Here is a 23,273-nt window from a genome sequence, read left to right as displayed (position 1 = left end):
ATTTTTCTGCAGATATATTATGGTTTTTCTGCATAGATATTCCACATGCCCATGGGTAGTCCATTAGTCACATGGAAGCCTGCTGATAGGCACCAGGTCTGAGAGTTTTTACTCACTGTCAATAACTTGATGCCAGGGTGGAGAAGTGCAGATTCCAAGTGATGGTGATCTCTGTAAAACAGAGCTCTTTCAAAGGATTTATTAAATAAGCCTCTATCATTTTTTCCCTACTGGAGGCGAAATTATTATGTTCAGAGTTTGCTGTTAAAGAGCATAAGACAATTGTGTGAAAGAAGGGGAGAAAAATCTTGCTGCAGTTGAGGGGATTTTTGTATGTGCTTTGGGGATTCTCTTTTGTTCTGTGCAATAGATCACCAGTGATGTTTCCCCGATGGAGCTTCTCTAACATATGTATTCCTTTTTGTTCCTTAAAAAATGTCTGCATTATTGCCATTAAACTGGAACACTTGAGTTTTCCTGGCAAAATTTTACAATTAATCATGCCTTCATAAGGTCATCTTTTTGCTATGCTTCCAAGCTTAGTGTTAAAGCTTCAGTACATTAGAGCTGTGACTAAGCAACCCTCTACTTTCCCTACGAATTTTGGGATGTCTGTAAATGACTTCTTTCCACTTCAGCAGTATTTCCTTCCTGAGTATCCTCCCTTGAGTTTCCAACTAGGTGGCTGCTGCAGTGCTGTGTAGACGCTTAACTTTCTAACTTCCTATAGTTGTCATTTTAGGATTTGTTTATGAGAAAATGAATCTTCCGTAAGAAAAAGAATGAATCTATCATTATCTTGAAGACTACAGCAGGGGAAAAAGTTACTTTGGGCTCTTTTCAGAAGCCCACGGTTACAGCTCATTAGACAGGAGTGCGAGATGGTGACACCTCATGCCTGTTCACGGTTCCTGATGCAGTCGGACTCGTGTTGCAGCCTGTCCCAGCTCCTGAGCACATACCTTCACGTGCCCTGTGCTCTGGCAGGTATTTATGCACAGGGAGGACACGGCCAGATGGTTCAGCATCAAATACCCGTGCCTCTTGGGGCTTTTGATGCCTGTCTGTTCTGCTTGGCGTAGTTAGCGTTTTGCAATATGGCATTTTACGTGAGGTTGTATCGAAGATGGCAAATGGCAACTTGTAGCCTAACCTGAGTGTCCCATGCTGGGAAAATGGGCTGCAGCATTTGGCTCCAGCAAAGCACGTGCTCTGAAAGCAGCTACTGCCGTGAGGCGACGGTGCTCCAGGCCTGCAACAAATGTTTGGAGGAGGAAACAGCTGCCGAGTGTTCGGAGGAGCGTCGAGGGGGTGCAGGTCTGTTAGCGTGCTCCAAAATGGAAGTGGAGGATTTCGGTATAAACATGGAAAAGCAATTCTTTGAGAATGCAGGTCTGTTCTGTGAAAGTAAAGTATTATGATAAGGCAAGGTGCTTTGCATCTTACATGACCTTTTATTTTTAGATTCCTTTGTTTCAGAAGTTGATGGTAAGTGATTTGGGCAGATTTGGATTATTTTGGAGAATGCAGGAATATTTCATGTAAGACCTATGCAAATGTTGTTGGATGATTAAAAAAGCTATTTTTCTATTGTGCATTACAGTTAATTAAAGAGAGACATTGAGCAGCAGCAGAGCTGCACTTCAGCTGTTGTCTTGTATCACTATAAAAAGGCAGTAATTTTTTTGACAGCCACTGATTGGAAAGTTGCTTGCAGCTTTCTGAAAGCAAGGGGTACATGCTCTGGATCAATAACTGGCAAATTTTCCATTAAAAAGAATACCTGAACAATGTTCCAAATAGCCACTGGCATCTTAATTTTCCATGGAAACCTCAAATGCTCATATGTGGAGGACAAGTCATTTTCAGACAATTTTTCCAGACTACTTGTTAACAGTTATTGCTGTCCCAAAAGGTTGACAGCTTACATGATTGATATTTCATTTACTTGTCATCACTGTTTGAGTAATGGAGAGGGCCACATTTCTTTCTCCTCTCTCTTTCTTTAAGAAACAATCCATTTTAGCTTATTTTAGTTTAGTATTCTGAAAAGTATGTAATATGTTTATGCAATATGTATATGTCTTGAGGTCAGACTGCCCCTTGAAAAAGATTTTTAAGAAGTATTTTTAAACAGTTTTGTCCCTGCTATGGAGCAAGGAATTCTTTTACAGCTGCAAAACTAATAGGTGTCAGTGGCATCTTTTTTTCTCTGAAGGGGTGTGGGGACATGAGGAGAGGATTCGACTTGTTATTCATGACTGCACAGTGCAAAATAGGTCTATGGGGTAGTATGTCCCAGTGCTGAAAGGCCTCTTGGTTGTTTCAAAACAGTGAATAGGAGTTTTGCAGGGATTAGCTTTGTACAAGCACAGTGAAAGCACTGGCCATGTGTTTAAGTTGTGCATTTATATATTTGCATGTTAATGTTTGCCAGAGGCTCTACCCCAAGTCCTGTGGCAAGACTTGAATGTGAGAAATGCTTTGAGCAGCAGGCGCGTAAGAGGTTGCGCCGCGCTGATCTGCACATCCAGGTTTCTTGCTGTTTTTTCACAAAAAGAACTTTCTTCCTGCTTCTCAATACGAATAAGAAAAACAAACACTGAAACTTCTTTGCATGAGGCTAATGGACTATTGTAGCAGGTTGGGGTCTTTGGACTGTAAAGGAAAGTGTGAATGAGGCTCTGCAGAGCCATGTACAAATGTGCTCAAGTTTCCCTCTGCCATAAAGGTAGCTGGGCCTGAGTGTGAGCGAGATCTGGAGCTGAGTCCCCTTGACTCTGTAGAGAGGGTGGGATTTGATTTAGGGCAATCTCAGTAACATCAGCTCATATACTACAGTTTGCAAGTTTGATGCTGTTATGAGAGGAAATAAAAAGTGTTTTATAGCATTAGGTAGTTAAACTGTTTCTTTTTTCTCTTTATTTCTGTGAGTAAAAATGCATGCTTTATGGGAAATCATTGGTGTGAGTGAAATACACGTGTTTGATTCCCTAGAGATTTCTTTTTTTCTGTTGACATTTAATCTTGCCAATTTGAGTAATAGCATCACAAAAAAACTCTTAACAGTGACATTCTGAAGTCTTAGACCACACTCAGCTGGTGAAAATTAGCATGAAAGTCGCTGGAGCTCCACTGATACCTGCTGTGAAAATGTGGCCCAGAGCCAGCGTGTTAGCTTCAAAGATGGTTGGTGATTGCAGGCTTTGGGATGTACTTGCAATATCTAATGCACGTTGTAGGCAGAGGTGTGGGATAAACCGTGCATCTTCAACTGTGGTTTTGCTTTAGCGGATGTGCGGGTCTTGCTGTTAAACATCCTACCTGATGGATATTTGCTGCTTCTCACGTGGTGATAGCTGGTTCTGAAAGACTAAGAAAGAGCGAGTTGCTTAATCCAAGCTCAGTTCTCCATGTAATCTCACTGTTTGTCCTTATCAGGGTGTCACATCTCAGTCTTGATGTTGCATTCAGTATTCTCTGTCATCTTTGGTGTTGACTCTCTCAGATACAGACTGTTTCTTTGTTTAGAGAGAGAAAAAACAAACTTTTGTACCTTTTTAGCCTTTCTTCATCAACAAGCCTTCGCTGCAGGCCCTGCAGAAGCTCTGACCTCGGGTCTTGTTTCTGCAGAGTGCTTCTAGTAACACATTTTTTCGTACCCTTCTCTGTTTCAGGTTTATACACTGAGGGACTCTGTTACTTCTCTGCTTATGTGGCCCTAACTGTCCTGATGATGCCTCAGCGTTGCAAATTTTTTGGATAGTTTCCAGATTTTGTCCCTTAGAGTTTTCTTGCTTGTGTAATTTTTGGACTATATTTATGGTGTTTATCTGTTTCCCTTTTGACTGATCTTTTTCTCCCTGACTTCTCCAGATGTGGTAACTGCTGTTTGCTGTAAATGCCCCACTTACTCAATCTTCAGAACCATTCCCAGGTTTCAGGTGAGCCCCAACCTGTCTGGTTGGGCTAGTAACAGATCCCTGGGCTTGATTCAGCACAGCAGTGGCCACCACAGCCCTCTGGTCACGTTCCTCGTGAGCCGCTTTATTGCATGAGCATTGCAAATGGTAGGAAAGCGCTCCAAAATTCTGATATGTATAACGGCAATTAAAAAAAAAAAGCCAATTTAACACACTGTAAGTGCTCTTACTACTGTTCATACATTACTGAGTAATCTTCTTGTTTAATCTCTTTGCAGTATTACACCACTGTAATGGAACAGCAAGTAAATGGACAGTTAATAGAGCCTCTACAGATATATCCAAGAGGTAATGCTTAACAAATTCTAATCAACAATGATTATATCAGTGAGCTGTTTCATCAACAGTTATGTTTTGAGAAGGTTTAAATGCACATAACATGATGTTTACATCTTAATTTGGATAGAAGAATTCATTATTGTGGGGAGTGTAGTGAAAACTACAGTTATTGCATATAAAATAGCTAATTTACTGGAGTAAATTAGACTAACAAGATTCAGTTTGCGTAGTACATATTTCTGTACATTAAAAAACTCATTGGTGATGTTTCTGCATGTATTCAAACCGAAGCAGATGGATAACTTTTTAGATATTTACAAAGATTTTTTTGTAGAGTTCTTTGGTCTTGTAGTATTGTTGATCAGTCTTAGCAAGTTGGGGACTGTGACTGTGGGTCATTTTGAAAACTGGAACATGTCTGTCACAAAGCTGTACGGATGGCACATTTTATTTGAGATACAGGGCTTAGCAGTGGTACCGAAATGATCACAAGTTACTTGAATAGCTCTTCTGAACGGAGAAGGATGTAATCAAGTACATGTGTTAAGAAGCAATTAAAAAATAGGTCACCTACATAGTGAACAAAAATCTATAGGCAGCTACATAGATTTTTTTTAGGGAATGCACTTCTCTCTGTGAACTCAAATAATGGTTAATAAAAGACTAATGCATTACATAATTCCTCTGATTCATTCACATGTTCTCAGTAGCCAGTCGTTAAATCTGTGGTTCCTAATTGATGAAACAGATAAGGTTTAAATTCTCCAAGTAAATCTCCCAGCAATAAATTAATTGAAATAATTAAAAATTAAACTCTTCTCACTTAACTGATATGATACAAATAATCATACGCTGAGTTTCCCAATTAAACATTCTCAGCTTCTATTACTTACAACTCTCTGAAGTTTGAATTGGGCAATTAACCAACATTCCTCTCAAACACATGCTAATAAGGTCTCAAAAGGAGGCTGCCTTTCCTGGTAGCCTAGTAAGCTGCTATGGAAAAGAGGCTTGAAGTGGAGGTAACGCAGAGGTGTTTGTAACTCAGCCAGGTCTAATCAAGAGGGGTCTCGTGCAGATCTTTGCTGGAGGAGGCCAGGGAATTGGCAGGTTCTTTTCCAGACCAGGCTTAACCTGCTTTTAGATCCTCCTTTTGGGGTAAATTGGTTATTCCTGAAGAACCAGCCGTGTGGATTCCTGCTCCTAAGGCAATTTTCCTGTATCTTTTCCCATTTGCTTTATATCCAAGAATAATCTTTGTTGTATAGATTCAGAATTTGCCTCCATCCTGCTCAGGATGCAACCCCGGTTTATTACCTCAGCTCGTTCCACACGTGGCTGCTGGGCATTTCCTTGTTCATGGCTTGCTGCTTCCTTACTCCAAATTGCTTTAGAGCTGAGTTGCTGCTTCATCTTTCCAAATCACCTTCCTAAAACATCTCTTCCTGTTTCTAGGTTACAGCTTTAAAGCCATCTTGCATGTCTTTCAGACTCACTACCTCTAAGTGCTGCTGCTGCTTTTCTGGAGTATTGAATTAAATGTACTCTCCTGCAAGTTTTCTATCTTTTGGCAAAAAAGTTAAATCTTGCCTCTCTACTGAACGTCCCAAATTTGCTCAGCATGAGCACTCTTCTTTTGTATCTTTTTGGCTGTGCCTCTTTACACGCTGCATTTTAAACCTTCATCAGTAACATGCAGGCTTTTCTGCCTGCCATAGGAGGGTCTCCCTTTCCAAGACATGTCCTCACAGTCCTGCTCTTCCTTGGACTTTTTCCCTTTCTGCCTCTCTTAACTTCAGAGGGAGCCTTTTAGTTGCTCTCTCCAATAACACAGCTTCTGAAACCTTGCGTGTTCCAAACCTGCCGGTAGTAAATGTCCACGTGCCACTCTGTTACCTTGGCTTTGCTGTTCTCATTTCATAATTTAAGTCTTTGATTGGGGTAGAAACAGCAATATTTAGTATTTTTGTATATTTTAAAATCGGCTTCTTGTTATCTAAATAGTCTGACTTCCTTTTTCACACTTGAAGTTAAACTTCTGTATCTAAATGCACCACAGACATGTAGGTCCCATCTATGTTATATATATCCTGGTGGGAAATGCAGAGCAAATATATCACTTAGAACACGTATGAACAGTACAGTTCATATTAAAACCATATGGTTTTTGTTACCAAAGCCATTATAGCCAACAGGATAAATAATACCTGACACACATTTTTATCTTGTTCAAAATGTGGATTTCCACCTCTTGAATAAAAATTATAGTATGCTTATTTTAGTATTTTCTCCCTTAATGCCCGCAGTATCATAGTATTTGTTGTCTTTGACACACATGGTAATTTCTAATGTCATTTAAAGCTACAACATGGCCTGGCCCAGCCCTAACTGATGTGTTTAATAACTATCATCTGTGTCCTTCTGACTAATAAATAGTTCTGTTTCCTGCTGTCAAAAATTGAAGTGAAATGCATGTGCATCGGAGAAAGAAAAATCAAATTCATCCCTCCTCAGACAATCAATCAAAAGTGACAGGCCCTTTAACATACAATTTGTAGGGCACTGTAGGTTTAAAATGGGAACTGTCTGTAACATGTTGTGGCTTTAACATATGACAAAAGCACATCCACGACGTGGAAAAACAAGGCGATATATAGTGCAAGAGGCTCCAAGAAAATGCTTTCTCCTCGAGCAGCATGTCCCTCTGTAAATATGGTCATCATAATAAGATGCCACGTTTGTACGGCTGTGGCCGAAATGTGGCATTTTGTGTTGCATTTATCCAGTATTTGCTTTCTTGAGACTCACCGCTATTGCACCCTGACGTATTTTTTTTTTCCACATTTAAAGCAGACTGTCTCTATTTGGCAACACAACTAATTTACAATGTGTGGCAGATGATTGTTTTAAAATACGTCTTGCAAATAATTCTGCTAAATGTCAGAAAAAATACAGCATGTGAAAATGTAATGACATAAGATATTGATTTTAATTTGAATTACAAAAAGAATCTGATAATTTTAGCTAACAGTTCTCTTGATTTTGATGTGTTTTGAGCAGAAATTAGAATTTATATTACATGGTGTCAGAAAGCTCTTAGCATTTATAAATGCTCACTCCTGCAAGTTAAAAATTCTGGTTCATAATTCCCACTCTGGGTCTTGTGAGGCACTTTTCAATCATTTCTCTCTGCTAATTTTGGTGTCACCCTCATTTCTTTTTAAAAGATTCATTTTGAGCAAATTTGTAAATGGCCCTGATGTGTTCTACAATTTAGTCAATTACTGTTTCAGCCTGCAAGCCTCCTGGGAAACGGAACATACATGGCCTGAAGGTACGAATTTCAATAATTGTTTCACTAAAGTTAGATGGATTTGTAATGCTGTGTTCCACTTATTGAAATGTCAAATAAAACTGCACTTTCTTGGGCTCTGACAAGCAGATTTTTTTTATGAGGGTGGGAGAAAGATTCATCTGCTGGGTGTTGGCTGCAGTATCTGTATATACTGCTTTATTAAAAACCTCACTGCTTTTTTTTCCCCTAACCTCTGTTAATAAGCTTGCTGAATTTTAATATTCAATTGATCACTAATATCTGCTCCTAGCACAAGAAGGTTCTTTGCTTGTTTTTAAGAAGAAATACTTACATAGGTTCCTTAAATTAATATAGCATGGAAAGCACAGCACTGAAATTATTTTAAGTCATTGGATTCACTCAGGTATACTGCATTGCTTCTGTGAACATACCCATTCTGAAATGCAGAAGTCTACTTTTATATATTTTTATATATATATATATATATATCTAATGACTGTTTATTTTTCAGAATTATATTATATGGTTGACATACTTTTTTTTGTATTACTAAACACTGAAACTAAACCTTTAAAATATAAGGACAGTAATATTGTAGTGCATGTATTACACAGCCTGCTAACCTACATAGAGGCAAGACCTCAACCATCGGCATGCCTAGCAACAAGCTAATTAACCTTCAGAGTGAAATGAGAAATTCATGGCAAATTACAGGTTAATTAGAATAGTGTCCTCTGAACACAAACGACTGATAAAGATTCTTTCCCTGCCTGCAGGTAAATACACGAGCAGGGTCTGCTAATAATAGCAGTTCAGCAGACTCGGATTCCCTTCCAAGCAATAGGTAAGAGTCACGAACGGGAGCGAGTGTTTTTGTTTTGTTTTGCTGCATTATAACAGAATAAAACCTGGGTGCAGTTGTTATCAGTGATAGGCTCGGTAGGTAATAACTTCATCAATATGCCTACTGGGGAGGTAAAATTGCCTTGATTCATGGGTCTTGTTAGACTTACGTTGCTACTTGTTCAGTAGACACATTTTCTGCCAGAAGAAATGTCTTTGCAGGGTGTTTCAGATGGTTTTGCCCTTAGTAAAGCATTGAAATAATGCAGGTATTCAATACTGAGCCAGAACTGCATTTATTTTAATTGATGTAGTAATGGCTCTCTATCACAACGTTTTTAACTTATTTAGCAGGTTCAGGCCTTCATTGCTGACCTTATACCAGGATTTTTTTATTTTAAAATTTTATGCCTAATTTAGGAAGTTCATTGATATGTAATTAGATTTTTTTTTTAAAAATACAAACATCTTAAGTGCCCTATTTCAGGCTTCAAAACTTTGCTGACACTATGCAGCCCTCTCCTTTCAAATTGCAGCCATGGTTGCAAAAACTATTTTTAAACTTTGGAATAAAAGAGAAGACTATCTTGTTTTAAGCCTTGTTTATTTTTAAAAGGAAATAGGGAAAAAGGTGAAGCCAGGCTTTTCTCATAGGTGTATAACTGAAAGGACAAAAGGCAGCAGTTGAACCTGAAGTGCGAGGATAGAAACCTCCAGAGGTCCCTTCCAACCTGAATTATTCCAATGCCGATCGGCGTGTGCAATGTATTATTAGTTGTTCTGCTTAACCTGTATTAACATGCTGCTCCCTCTTCCCTCCAAGAACGCTTTTTAAAATAAAAAGGACAGGGATGAGCCAGTGGCCCTGTAAATGCAGGGGGCCAAGCGTGTCGCCATCCCTCGTGTTGTAGAGCAACGGTCCCGTTGGAGGCGTCTCGGAGCAACGCGAGCGGCTCTGCGCGGTGACCTCCTCCCCATCCGCCAAACACAGCCCGCTCTGCCCCGGCGTGCCGGGCCTTCCTCTGCTTTGAGCTGTTCATAAAGTGCTCTGAAAAGCAGCTTTCTAGAAGCTTCTTGTCACCTTATGTGGTGGTTAATTGCCATTCCTTTTCCAAAACCTTCTGCACTAGGAGTTTTGTTTTTGAAGTAATTGAAAGTCTCTCTTTGTTTCATGTTCACAAATTGTTAGTCATGAAAGATGACAAGATCAACTTATGTTTCCTTGGAAAACTTAATTTTTCTTTAAAGCAGTCGTGGGAACAAGAGGCCTATTAAAGAACAAAGCCACTAAATACCAAATCTGTGGTTTTGCTGTTCTTGTTAATAATGATCTGTGATCAAGACACGTGCTCATGCCTTTTAAGAATATATTATTTTGTACTTCTTTTATGACTTCAGTAATAGGAGCAGAATGTTTTTCTGGGATAAGTTTTCCAGAGATGCTGCTCTCCGGGCAGTTTGCAGTGTTGAGCGTGTGAGCAATGGAGTTTGACAGGAGAGGGGATGAAGTTGTCATTGGTATTTTGGGGATGGGATTTAGGGGAGTAATTTGCAGCCACTATAGTTTTACTGATCAAATATGCCAGGCAAAGAGTTGCGCTTTGTTATTTTCTTCTCCCGAATAGAATAATATGGGTTGTTTTGTCTTATCTAAGAAGGCTGATGCAGGAATAGTTTCCAGTGGAAAGGAACAGGATACATGTGGTGATCTGGACTCATCTCCCTAAATTTACACGTCACTGAGGCACCGGAGGCAGGATTGAACTCACCTGCTCCCTGTGCCCGTCTCTGCAGTCCATTGAGGTAGTGAGATGTCATCAGAACTATGCACCACTGGGTCTCCAGGCACTTGAAGTAGATGAGAACCTTACTTTTCTTGTTGGCTTTGAAACATGTGGGCTCTCTGTGATTTTGTCCTCTGGTTTTGGAACTGTCAAAAGGTGGATTGTTGGTCAGTATAGTCTGGTATCCAAACCACTAGTTTGTGAAGGTGAAAATAGTCATGAGGTGCTTAATTTTGCATTGCTGCTCTTTCTCCTCTGTGTACTCTGAAGAGTCTGTATAGTTAGTTAAATCTAATCAGAATATGTAACCATAAACTTAATCTGATGGCTTGTTCCTTGGTATGACTGTGCTTCATTTTACAAAGCAAAATGGTGTAGTCATTAAAAATAACTGTCCTTTTTCTTATTTTTTTTCTTCAGCTTAAAAAAGTCTTCTGCAGAGCTGAAGAAAATACTAGCAAACGGCCAGGTAGGTGCACTCCATTTGCTCTTGGGTACTTGTTACTGCCTAGTACTGCAGTGACTGGAATACCACGGATTTCTGGACAGATGCTTACTGCTCATTTAGTTGTAATGTGTTCTTTTAACACAGAGCAGGAGACACCATGAAAACCTTCACGATATGAATGAGTTATGTGTCCTGATTTATTTTGATTGGCATGGCAATTTGCTTCCCATTTCTCAAAATGTGCTAATCAGATTTAGCTCCGAATAGATTGAAGTACCTCACACATGTTGCGCTGCTGCCACAATTTCAGGGAAGAAAGTTAATCAATTTTGAATAACTAAGTCAACTGCTGAGTTGGAATGACCTTCGTATTTTTAGGGTAGTGCTTATTTAGCTGGTTCTTGCAAGGAACTGCTCTGCATTATTTGGAACCTCCTTGTACTTTTTGCTTATTTTTTGTTCTTTTAAAAAAAAAAAAAAATCCTAGAAGGCTGGCCTGTTACTTCCTGCTGCAGGTATTAGATTCCAGCACCCAGAAGCACAAGATTTAATGTAAAACTGAAGGACACGCGGCCGAACGGAGCAGTCGTTCCCCATTTTGAGCTGAACATATGTTCAGACGCACATGTGCAGACCCACAGTTGTATAATGGCTCTAAATATGCACCATTAAATTAAACTCCCTGAAAAGAATCCCAGATTCTTCAGCGGCAACATAAATATGTTTTAATGTTTGTCATGGTGAAAGCCCTTTGATAGCCTTGGAGGCAGGCACCTGTCCGCTGCGATCAGGCTTGCCTATTAGGCTCTATTGACTGAGACATCTGTGTCACTGCAAATAAAAGACTCTTATTGATTTTCTTAACTGCTGTTCACTTCCCCTCCATGTTTCGAAGGCTGAAATCTTAATTATCTCAGATGCGTATTCAGTGCCTTCACACAATGACCTCTCCAAGCCTCATTGGCATTTCATGAATCAAGTAGTTGTAGTTGAGCGTGTCAAGAAGATAAAGGCCGGTCCTCACGCTTGTCCTTCGGTGGCACCTGTAACGTGGCGCTCGAATAGATGAGAGTGCCCCTCGGAACGCGGGGCCAGCCCGCCTGGCTCGGGTGCTGTGACTACAGCTCGGAAGGGCCTTTCCAGGCTCGTCAGCATTCTGTGCGTGCCGGCGTGGTAGGACGCCATGAATATTAAACCGACTTTTAAACTTCTAAAATGAAGCTCAGTAATTCATACTGTTGCCGACTCCCTTCTGGAATAATTTTCAGGAAAATAGAGTTACTGAACACAAGTGTAAGCCTTGTTCTCATGATTGAGTTCATAAGCACAATTTGGCATTTTATTTGTTCTAAACAGTCAAAATGATTATTTTGTATATCCCTGCAATAGATAATTATAGGGCTTTTTTTGGTAACAGAGTTGTATAAAGGAACCAAAAATCTTTTAATTATATTTAAAAATTTTACTTTTACCCGGTAAAGGCAACATTCAGAATAATTTTAGTATTACCTTTTCACCCTTTTCTAATAAGAGTCATATCATACCTCATTTAAGAAGAAAATGCTTTTTGTTTTGCTGCATAGTATTCTGCAAAATTTGGTCACAGATTCATAACTGGAAATGAGTTTCTAGTTGCAACATAAACTTTTCTTCCTTTTGGGGGATTATGTCACACTTATTACTTAAATATGGGTTGGGTTATTATTTTTTATTATTTTTGGCAGTTTATGCTTTCAGGCATTTCTAATGATATTCCTCTGGTAGTTTCCATTTAGGTTTAATAAGGAATTCATATTAATCATTAAAAGAAGGGAGCATGATTCTTCAAGATAATCAAATATTGACAGGTTAGAAATAGCTTTCTGCCTAGGTTCATTGATATAGGTGATGTGATATAAATATTTATTTCTTTTCTGTCACTCAGAGTAAATGCCACCAATTGATTCAGCATTGATATAGTGTCAACAGTTCATAAGAAACATTTGACTGGCTTGTGTTTTCCGATTAGTCTCTGCTCTATAAAGTGGGATTTACTAAATCTCTTCAATTGTCTGCTCATAGAGTGTGACTGCTTTCTGAAACCATTATTGCTTCGATTCGTAAAGCAAAGGTATGGCCAGAGCAGCCTGCCTCTGACAGGCTTCTACATGTAAAATAAGGATTAATTGAGCATTTTGGTTTTAATGATTTGCAAGAGATAGACACTGATTTCTTTCAAAAACACGAGATATAAACAAAAGGTGTTTTGTTTGCTGATCCGTAATTGAAGTCCATTTCTCTTTTGCATTAATTCTGCTAATATTGGCATCCGATGAAATTTGGGTTTGCAGGTTTAATATTCCAGTCCATACCGTCGAGTTCCTCTGCATTGTGTTATCATTTTATGATCGAGAATCCAGTTTTCCCAGTAAAATAAATAAATCACAGCATGTTTTCTGGCATCTTTATTTGAGCCAGTAAATCACACTTTATCTCCCCATCGTTCGCTGGCAGATAGCTGCTCCAGCCTAGTCTGCCTGTTTCTCCCTCGGTTCCTGCTTGCCCTTTTGTGCACAGGGACAAGAAATGGTACCGGGCTGGCAGCAGGGGAGAGCAGCGCAACATGAGGGCAAAGAGCTGCTGCTGTCATGGGCTTCTATGGAATGACATGAAGAAAACACTTTTTATCACTTAGAAAGAAGCAGAAGAGAGAGGATGCTTTATGGCTCTGCTTCTGCTCAATTTGTTGCTTATAAGTTGCATAACCACAAAAAATGTCTGTGTCCCCCACCTCCAGAAGTGAGGACATAAATATGTTCATTTCTCATACAGTTTTGTTTATAAGTACATTCCTGGGAGTGTGTAAAAGATCTTTGCTGTTACCTCAAGGACCAGAGAATTAAAGCTCTCTGGCTGAGGAGAGCAGAAATCCTTAAACACTGCCTATGCTGTAAAAAAATTTCACTCACTGTCTAATTTATTGCAGAGGATCCAGTAGAGGTTCTTTATATTTTTCAGACTTGAGGAATACTTTTTCTTTATGCGAAGTGGGTTTGCCCCCTCTTTATTTGCATTTTCTGCCATTGTAAGCAAGACAGATTTAGTGATAACGTTTATATTGAAAACCTACTCTGACCCTTAAATGGCTCATTCCACACTGCCTTAAGGTGTCTGGCCCAGGTTTAACTACAATTCCGTTATGTTATAGCATCAACTTCTGCTTTGAGTTATTTCTAGTTGTCTTAGAACATAAAAAACAACCAAAAATTCAACCTTTCAACCAAAAGAAATGTGCAGAGTAAAAGTATTTTCTGCAAGAAACATCTTTTTTATTCAAACAGTAAAAGACCAACAACTCAATTAAATATTGCACTTTGCGTTGGTCGAACGTGCTGAGCGGGACCATTCCAGGCATTTCAGCTTGTTGCTGACGCTTGTTCCAGCTGAAGCCAGAGGAAAAGTTCCTGTCCTCTTCACTGACATCCTATGAACAGGGATGCCTCAACGTGGCTGAGTGACCAAAGGGCACGTGTCCCCACCGAGTTTTAAAAGCCCTTTCCCAAGTTGGGTGAATGCTCAGATGGGGAGCGTACAGCAGGCTCTGCCTGGTTCTCACCATGCTGCTACTGATACTTGAAACAATTAATTTAAAGCTATCTCAGATGTGTTTGTGATCTCTAATGACACCAGATAAATCATTAGGTATTTTTTAAATGCCTTTTAACGCATAAAAATAACAGGAAGTCTTTAAGCTATTAAGCTTTAAGCTCATGTTAAATGTTTATTTTGGTATCCCATAAAATACAAACAGATTATAGAAGTAAGGTAATGACTTGATAACATTCTTAGGAAAAATTAAGAAAATTTTTCTTTTTTTCTTTCCAAGTATGCATGTCCTTTCCCAAAGTGCCCGTGGTGATTTCTGGAGCGCTGGCCTGGCCGGCCCGTGTACGATCCGCGTTTGCCGCATGCGGAGCTCGTGCTGGGCTCTGCTTGCCTGCCTGGATATCGTCGTGCTCTCTGGGAGCTGTCCCAGAGCAACGACAAGCAATTTGTTATGTAACTCAAGGAAAATTAGTGCTGTTGGATAGCAATTGGTGAATTATTTCTCCTGCAGAATGTTCACTTTAGTTCATAAGTGGTTAAATTGAGCTCTGTGGAGCAATCCTGCTGATAGAACCTTGTCCCTCAATTAGTATCAATTATGCTGATTCTAGAATAAGTCATAAACTTTTCCAGCCATACGTAAGATGACAGTTTTTTGTTGGATTGTTTCCATTCACCTCCAACTTTGGCTTTGGTTATGTGCTGTTCTGGAGACCCTTTTCCTATCAGTATCTGTGACCTGACCCTCTTGAGCTATATTATATCATTCCATTTTGACACCTTTTATCAAACTTTAATGAAATGACCCAGGCAAACAAATTGTCATTAAACTTTCCATCACTTTGTCCCTTGGTATCGTCTTTTATAAATTGGACAGCAAATGTTGTATTGATCTTCTCGTTCTTGCAGCTGAACTTGAAATGACCCAGACTGCTTGTTGTTTATGGCCTAGAGTTGCTTTTCCTTGACATTTCCATCCACAGCATGACATCTCTTTTGTTTTTCTTTCTTTCTTGTGGAGATGAATGAACAAGACATACGGTATCGAGACATCCTCGGTCATGGCAATGGAGGCACAGTCTACAAGTGAGTGTTGAATTTCACTTAATTTTTTTAAAATAAAATTGAGCAGATTTTTTCGCCTCTGTGTGTACAGTAAGATGTAGGTGGGCCATTGCTGCTATGCAGAAAAGAAATTCTAAATATAAACTTTTTAAGAATGCTCTTTACATATTTGCAAGGTAGCTGCTTCTGGGTGCCGTGAGGACCGGTGCGTTTTTATTGTCTTTTTAGCACCTGGCTTTGAATCCCTCCTGGGTTACAAGTTAATGGTTCACAAGTGAAACTTGGTATGTCCTGAAGGGTAACGAATTGCCGTCGGTATTTGCAGCGCAGGATGCGATGACACCGATGCTCTGCCTTTCTCTAGCAATTCAGGATTAGTAAATACCCTTTCTCTGGTGCAGTGACTTCCCTCCCTTATGAGCAGCTTCACACACAGGCTGATGAATACATTAAATTATCAACTCCCCCAAATTTTGGTACTGAAGCTTATACCCTGCAGCCAGTATTAATTTTAATATTGTAAAGATTATAATAGCAGAGAGAGTTTTCTCGATAGGAAAGTCCTTCTCATGCATAGTGCAAAGTTTAAACTACATAATGTAATATCTGGTACTTAATAGTCTGCAGTGGTGTATGAAAAATATTCCAGTAGGAATTAAGAAATCCATAGTTTGTAAGAAAGCCCTGAGGGAGTAATAAAGGTTTCCTCCAGAGAGCTATTTACCATATACAGTAACCCAGCATCCCATTATGGTTTTGTTTATACCTTGGATATTTTTACTTTGATATTAACATTAAAAAAAAGAAGTTTTAAAAGCTACAGTGCATTTGGTTTAGTTTCTAATTGGCTGCCAGTGCTGTGAAACAGCTGCCTTTGGTCTCCTTGCAGAAGGTTTCTTAAAATGGGTTTCCAAAACCTTTAACGGAAAAACCTAGTTTTTGAGTGGACTCTTCAAAAATTAAGTTAACCTTGTCTGTGGTGAGCTCCCTTGCATTCTGTGGCAGAACAATATTGCTAAACCAAGAGACTTGGAGCAGTGATGCTCTTCCCTGACTGCAAGAGAAGGCCTTGGGAAAGGGTGCTGCGCTCTACAGCCTTCCTTACCCTGCCTACTGGTGCCTGGGGAAGGCGTTGAAGCCCTTTTAGGAAAGTCCTTCGGAATAAGGGAATTCACATAGGTTTGTCAGTCTCATCCAAAATTACTGTATTGGGAATCTCTCCTGCTCTATGTTTCTGTCTCACTCCAGCTTCTGCAGTCGTAGTCCAGAGGTGAAGCCTCACAAATAGTTTTTGAGCTTGTGTAGCAGGTGTCTTCAGCATGCTGGAGTTCAGTGCCTTCTGTTGTGCCCTGTATGGACCTTGTTTGGAAACTGCTGATCATTTTGAACCCCAAAGGTTCTGCCTTTACTCTGCAGCCTGTTAGGGAGGGGAGGAGAAGATGCTCGTGGTGGGCCCATGTGAAGGTGGAGGGAAAGAGGTTAAAGGAAGGAGAAATCTGCTGAGGAGGGAAACTTCTGAGACAGCTAAGACAAGAGTTGGTAAGGGTGAGACAGGGAGAGGAGGAGAGAACCCCTGGGTGCTTTGCTAATCGTCTTGCATTAGGAACCTGCTGAACTTTGTGTCCAGTTGTCAGCTTGTCTGAGCTCCCTGCTGGCAAAGAAAAGCTCCATTCCACGTTTGTTGTGTGGATGAAGTCTGTAAAATAATACAGTGCTTTTAGGTGAAGAAGGTGGTATAAAAATGTCACATTCTTTAACAGTATTGTCACTTAGGCAATATGTGCTCTGTGTTTTGCAGTATTCATACAGGAATTTTGGATGAAATGGTGTGTAAAGCCAAACTTGCACCTTTTGACTTTCTTGCATCTCTGAAGGGCAGTATGACTATGTGTCTGCTCTTTGCTTAATATTTTGAACAAAACCTGTTTTTCCCCTTCCAAGTGGTTCCTGTTCAGTGAGAGTCTGCAGCTGAGGAAGGGCCAGGCGAGAAGGTTGAGGGCGCAGCAGCCCCGAGCACAGGAGGGAGCCCAGCCCTGCAGCAACCAGGGCACCCATTCCTGGTGTCCGCTACTTTTAGCGATGCAAATAACAGTACATTATAAATCTGAAATAAGTCTTGCCCCCAAACTGGGCTGTTGCTAAGGTTGGCTTATTTGCCAGATGTTCCTGGGTTTGCTCCTTGCTCCATTGGGCTGAAGGGTTGCACCAGGTTACTCCTTCACTCCGGAAGAGCTGCTGCTTGCTGCAGTTGCAAAAAGCAGTGGACGAAGGAGGCCCAACGTTATTGGGGCAGCTTCCCCTTTTTAAAGGGGAGCCTTGCTAAAGGAGCAGCCCTGTACCACGATCTGCTAAGAAACTGCTAAATGGAATACTTACAGGTGGCTGGATTGCGCGAGTCGGAGATAGCAGCACATATTTTATTCCAGTAAATCAATGAACATTTGTCAAATAAAATTAATTGCGAACGTTTGGCTGTTTTCCTGCATTCCGTGCAGGGGTTTGTCTCACAAGAGGCTGTGTGTAGTATTGATCTGAATGTAAAGAACGAGGGTATGGAGGTGGTACCACCTTTTCTCTTTCCCCTCCTCTCCTTCTAGCACTTTATACTAAGTCATATCCATTGTGGGATGATATATTACGAGCATTCCGCAAACCAGATAGCGTGTTGCAGCTCGCTGGGCAAAAATTTTCAGCCTTTCTTTCCATGCGAATTAACTACTATTGAAATAGTTTATTGAGATTGAAGTATTGATCACTCTTCATGCTAACCTTGGCTTAAGGGGGGTGAAGGGGAGGGGTTTTTCTTCTCTTTGAAAGACATTATGTTTAGTTAGAAAATATATTTCATTTATTTGGATCCTTTACAACTGCAACTGTTTTATTGCTTGGAGAAGAGGTATCTTAGCTTTATTTTTATGACGGTATAATTATACCTTAGAAATACACTTGATTACTGTGTGTAGCAAGATTGTTCCAGTATATTGGCTTGGCCAATATTGCTATACAAACAACTTTTCAGTCAATTGAGTCTGGCAAAAATCAATACTTTATTGCAATACTTCTAGTGAGAACTTGCTGAATCTAAATGTTTTTCCTGTTGTGAAAAGAGAAGGGATTTTGTGGTTATCTGCCATCCTGTTTTTCCCCTGCTTTTGATATGCTCCTCTCTTAATTAAGGGATAATAGAAATTGTAGAGTTAGATCCTGCAAATAATATCCTTTTTGATTGTTTGAGTACAGAGGTCTTTCTATCAGCTGTTTTAAAGAAGTTGATAGGATGGGGAATGTACAGTGGCTGCTTCACAGCAGAAAAAAAAAGCCCTGTTATCGAAGGGCATCTAGGGTGTTTGCTTAAATTGCTTTTTTGAAAAATAATTCACTGGCAGGTCCAAAAGACATTTAAATTAGGCACATTTCTGCTGCATGTTTTAGTTCCCTCTTCGGCTACAGAACTGAAACACCAAGTTTTGGTAAAATTGCTCCTTTGCTTTAGTAAAATAATGTCCACATTTTGATTTGTAGTATGCGCTGTGCCAGGCGGTCCCAGGAGTAGTTGCTTTAAATGATTTAGAGGGAAAACACTCAGGCATGTCTGTTTGGAATCTAAATATAATGCAGGAGAAGTCTGTATCTGGCTGGTAATTAGCTCGTGAAGCTGTCACTCATGGGGCATCTCTGAAGTGTCGCGATTTCCTTCCTTTACACATGAACAAAATAAATATTTTTACCTTTTATATTCCAGCTTTTCCCTTATAATTGTATAATTAAGTTGTATAACTGCATAGTTTTAAATAAGAAGTGAAATGTTCAGAGAATTCTTTCTAGGTGATGGTGACTAGATCCTTTTAGGTATCCGCTGGTTTTTAAGGGATGTGTGTTCATGGTGCGCAAATCTTTGGGGTTCTGTCAGGAGTCTTGGGTAGCCGCGAGCTGCGTCGCCATAAACATCGAGTCCCCATCATCTCATAACCGATTTGTAAAGTTACCCGGTGTCTAGAAAGGCAGAGTTGGGTATCACCTTAACAGAAGCTGTTAAACCAGACGGTTGCCCTATCGCTTGAGTAATTGGAAGAGAAGTGGCTGTTGCTGATGTACCGGCCAGAAGAATCGTTTAGCTAGGAAAAATACGGATAAATGCTGGAGCTTAATTTGCTTGAGCAATTTACTTGAGCAATTTTGCTGTTCGCTCGAGTTGCGCGTCCCAGCATATGCCCATTTCTCTATTCTCCATCTCCACCAACCTTGGGGTGCCCCATTAGCGCGTCGCACGCAGCGCGTGGCAAGACAGCTGGGGAGTTGCTCTCTCTTGCAAGACAGCCTGCAAACTGCTATCCAAGAAGATTGCGGATGCTCCGTGCCATTAGCAGGAAAAGTGGCATCAACTCTTCAGTGGAGGAGTTGGAGGCGGTTTTGCTTGGATTGAGAGTAGGGAAGGTGGAGATGATTGAGCTGTGCTTGCTCGGATGGTGATGGCACAGCTGGAATTTATTGCAGTCTCATGTAACTTGGGCTCTGGCTCGTCTCTCTGCTCCTGGTGCAAGAGGCTGGCACTTTTCCAGCATATCTAGGAGCTGTCTCAGGTATTTCTGCATAGCAGGTGTATTCTTCGAAAAATATCGTGTACCTCTTAAATGCTGCTGAAGGCAGCTCTGAACTAGGTGGTGCTCTCGTCTTCTCGTGGCCTCCTGCGGAGTTCTGCTCTGCCCTTCCATTGGTTGCTGTTTTCCTGCAGGAATCAGCAATGGGTGATGATAATTTGCCCTTCTTTAGAGTAGATCTTTTTGTGCTTTATGCAAAGGAGGCTGGTAATTGTCTGCATATAAACAGAGAGAGAGGGAAGAGGCTTTTTAATTTTTTAAATTCCCTCCTGCTCCCCCCAGCCTATCAAAGCAGTGGGAGAGCTGGGAGCTGCGCCTGGATCTGCTGGTTCCTCGTCCAGAGCCCCGGCAGCTCCATCATGCTGCTTCCCATCCCTTGGGCTTTCCAGAGAGGGTTCTCCTTGTGCTTCCTGAACGTCGTCATCCCGGCACGGTGAGATGATAGAGGGCTGGAAAATGCCATGCAGGAAGGTTAAGTGTTTGGATCAGCATTCCAACAAATGGGATTTTCAGACTTCATGCAGCCACACATCTCCTTTGTTCTTGTGTTACAACTGCAGAGCACTTCCCTATCTTTCCTTTCCCAAATTAGCTTCGTTCTCCCTTTCTTGTGGTTACTTTGGTTTATTTTTAGTTGCACTAAAAAGCATTGTAACGGTAATAGCTAAAGTTGGAAATACCCCACAATTTCTGCATATTATCGTTACAGTTTAAACAAGACTGACCAGTGATTGCTGCTCACTTGCTTCTTGTGACCCCAGCCATCACTTGCTGCCTCATAAAATCTGTTATGCACAAAAGTGCATAAAATGAAGATAAAGTGCCTCCTTCAAGTCTGACAAAAGCCATTCCTTTGCAGAATGGTAGCTGCAGTGAAAGTAAATAAATGAATGGACAGCAATCACAGCCTAGTTGATGAAACTGTTCAATTAAAGCACAGGCATTTACATGGTGTAATTTCCCTAAATTGCCAATGAGCCCCTTTAGACACAACCAGTGTTCAAATTGATTTCAGCATTGATTTTGGCTGAAGCTGATAAATTTCTGCTTGTTAGTTAAAGTAATTTTGCAGAAGACTTTGTACTGCAGTATTGAAGTGTTCATTTAGCTGATGGTTAAAAGAGGAGTTATTTACAGAGGCTTCTACTGTTGTTCTGAGATGGGACAATTCCCCGATCATCTTTTTACTTTTAATTTTTTAGGCTTCAGTATACCAATCAATAGGTTATTGAAACTGATTAAAATGTATCCAGCCAGCTGCCTATGGCTGTTTAATTAGAAACTGGATGATTCTTAAATTAAAGTTGCTTTGTTTGCATTGTGTGCCCATGGTCCAGAGGATTAAATGAGTAGTAATCCTGAAAATTTAAGCTGCTTTTGCTACTACTGAGATGTTTTGTAAAAACCCTGCAACTCTCTCTGCAGCTTGGCCTGACTTGGGAGATACCATTTTTTCCATGGCAGATAAGTCTGTGTGGCAGAGAACTAATGGAATTTGCAACAGTCGAGTTATGCCAAGCTTGTAGGCGTTGCTCCCTAAGGTAGAAAGCTTCTTGAAATAGAGGTTTTGCTTATGGAAGGGTATATAGAAATCCCTTTTTGCTGTTATACTGGGAGAGCTTATCAATGCTGTGTTTTAAAGTCCCTCCTTTACATCATTACATCAGTTTGATGTAAACTCATGGGCAGGACAGGAGTATTGTGACTTCTTGCAAGTGTTTACTGTGTCCAGGCAGAACTAACTATTTAATGCAAGCTTTTTACTTGAAACTGAGCCATGATTAAGGAAAAAAATCCAACAATTTCTAGGTATTAGTTTAAATACTTAAAAACTTCTGCTTTTGGTACAGTTCTCTTCTCTGGTGCTGGTCTAGGAGTTACTGAGCAGCTTTGATGGTTGTCAGGGTGTGAGAGGGTCACATCTGTCCTGAGCGAGTGGTTTGCTAACGCGGAAGGTGCAGGCCTAGGGCTCCTGGTGGGCACGTGCGACCCTGTGAATAACCATAACCAGGGCTGTGGCCGGCTGTGCAGCTCGCTCGGACTCACGTTGCTTCCAAAACGGATTCTGCATCGCCGCTGCAAGTCGGCGTCTCGGCTGGCTTGGCCCAGCGCTGCTGGCGGAGGAAGCAGAGCTGCCTCCTCCTCCTCCTCCTCCTCCTCGGGCGCCGTGTCCACCCGAAGGCCACGAGCTCCCTGTGCTCCGCATGTCCCGTCCGAACAGGTTGCGCTGGGGGACGGGGACCACGTTGCAAGGGAGGGCTGCAAGGAGAATGGCTTGTGCTCTGCCTGTAGAGGATGGCTCTGGATGCTTGGCTGCCATGGAAAAGGAAGATTAATATAAGTGGTACCAGATGGAAATAGTGGATTACAGAGTAAAAGAGATGAGGGATCTATTCTTTATGCTCCGGTTTGGATGCCAAGGCTTTCTCTTTCCAACAGAGATGGGTTAAGTGAGACGTTTTGCTCTTGTGCATTTTCTTTATGTGGCTTCCAGTGCCAATTTTACTCTTCCGAAAAGTTTAAAATTTAGATACAAGTATTTTTGTTTGTTTTCTAGCTTAACAGCAAATAATTTTGCTTTCAGTATTCAAGCCCCTGTAATGGCATTTTAGATGGAAGGGAGGCTGGCGGAGATTGCTGTTTGAACTAGCACAGTCCCCATAAAAGCTCCTTTTCCCAACTGCTGCGCGCTCCGGATTTCCTGGTTTAACAGCCAGGGAGTCAGGCTAATGTGTTTGTCTATTGCAGAAGGCAACAACTGTCAAAGTGGTTATTTCCTAGGAACAATTTGAATCTGTTTCTTTAGATGGCCATTTGAGTACGTGACAACTCCGTGATTAAAGCGCGAGAATCTGACCAGGAGCATGACAGACACTGGCAGTACTATGGGCGGGAAAAAAGAAAAAAAAATTAACAGTAAACCAAATCTGTGGGTGATTTGCTGCATATAGTTTGCAGCTGGTAACTGGCATGTCATTCTGCAATGCATAACACTTAGCGAATTTTATTCATCTCATGCAACGTGATGACATAGTCATTTTGCTCTAGGTTATTTCTCATGTGCAGGGAAATGTTCAGTTTGTCTCACTCTACCCAGTGACCTTAGATCTGAAGGTACCGCTCGCTATTGCAGTCTCTTTTTATGTTAGTTTTTAAACTCAAATAAGAAATGCAGGGCTTTTACGTGTCCTGGTTTGTGCTATCCTTCGCAAAACATTTTTGGGACTGAAGCAAAATCCCTTTGGGACAGAGGGACATGTGTGTCATCCCTGTGGGTATCCAGAGGGTTCCTCTGCAGCTCCCCAGTGCAGGGCTGCGTGTGAGATCATCCACATAACGGGTAAACTGAGTAAAATCGGCACGTCTGGTTGA

General features: G+C 40.8%; 1 protein-coding gene across 1 annotated transcript in view; it reads left to right on the top strand.

The window, feature by feature from the left end:
- MAP2K5 (mitogen-activated protein kinase kinase 5) overlaps positions 1 to 23,273 on the top strand; it is a 120,302-nt gene that overhangs the window by 12,583 nt on the left and 84,446 nt on the right. Inside the window, exons 4-8 of the mRNA XM_088533961.1 lie at positions 4,202 to 4,271; positions 7,556 to 7,596; positions 8,355 to 8,422; positions 10,626 to 10,674; positions 15,260 to 15,324. Of these exons, the coding sequence (XP_088390087.1) occupies positions 4,202 to 4,271; positions 7,556 to 7,596; positions 8,355 to 8,422; positions 10,626 to 10,674; positions 15,260 to 15,324 (293 nt within the window). The remainder of the gene's footprint in view (positions 1 to 4,201; positions 4,272 to 7,555; positions 7,597 to 8,354; positions 8,423 to 10,625; positions 10,675 to 15,259; positions 15,325 to 23,273) is intronic.

Source organism: Tinamus guttatus, unplaced genomic scaffold (assembly GCF_059628265.1).
Source record: "Tinamus guttatus ecotype Peru unplaced genomic scaffold, ASM5962826v1 Tinamus_guttatus_pri_ptg000004l, whole genome shotgun sequence".
NCBI classification, from domain to species: Eukaryota; Metazoa; Chordata; class Aves; order Tinamiformes; family Tinamidae; genus Tinamus; species Tinamus guttatus.
Note: the sequence above shows the minus strand (reverse complement) of the source record. Positions and strands in the feature narration are given on the sequence as shown.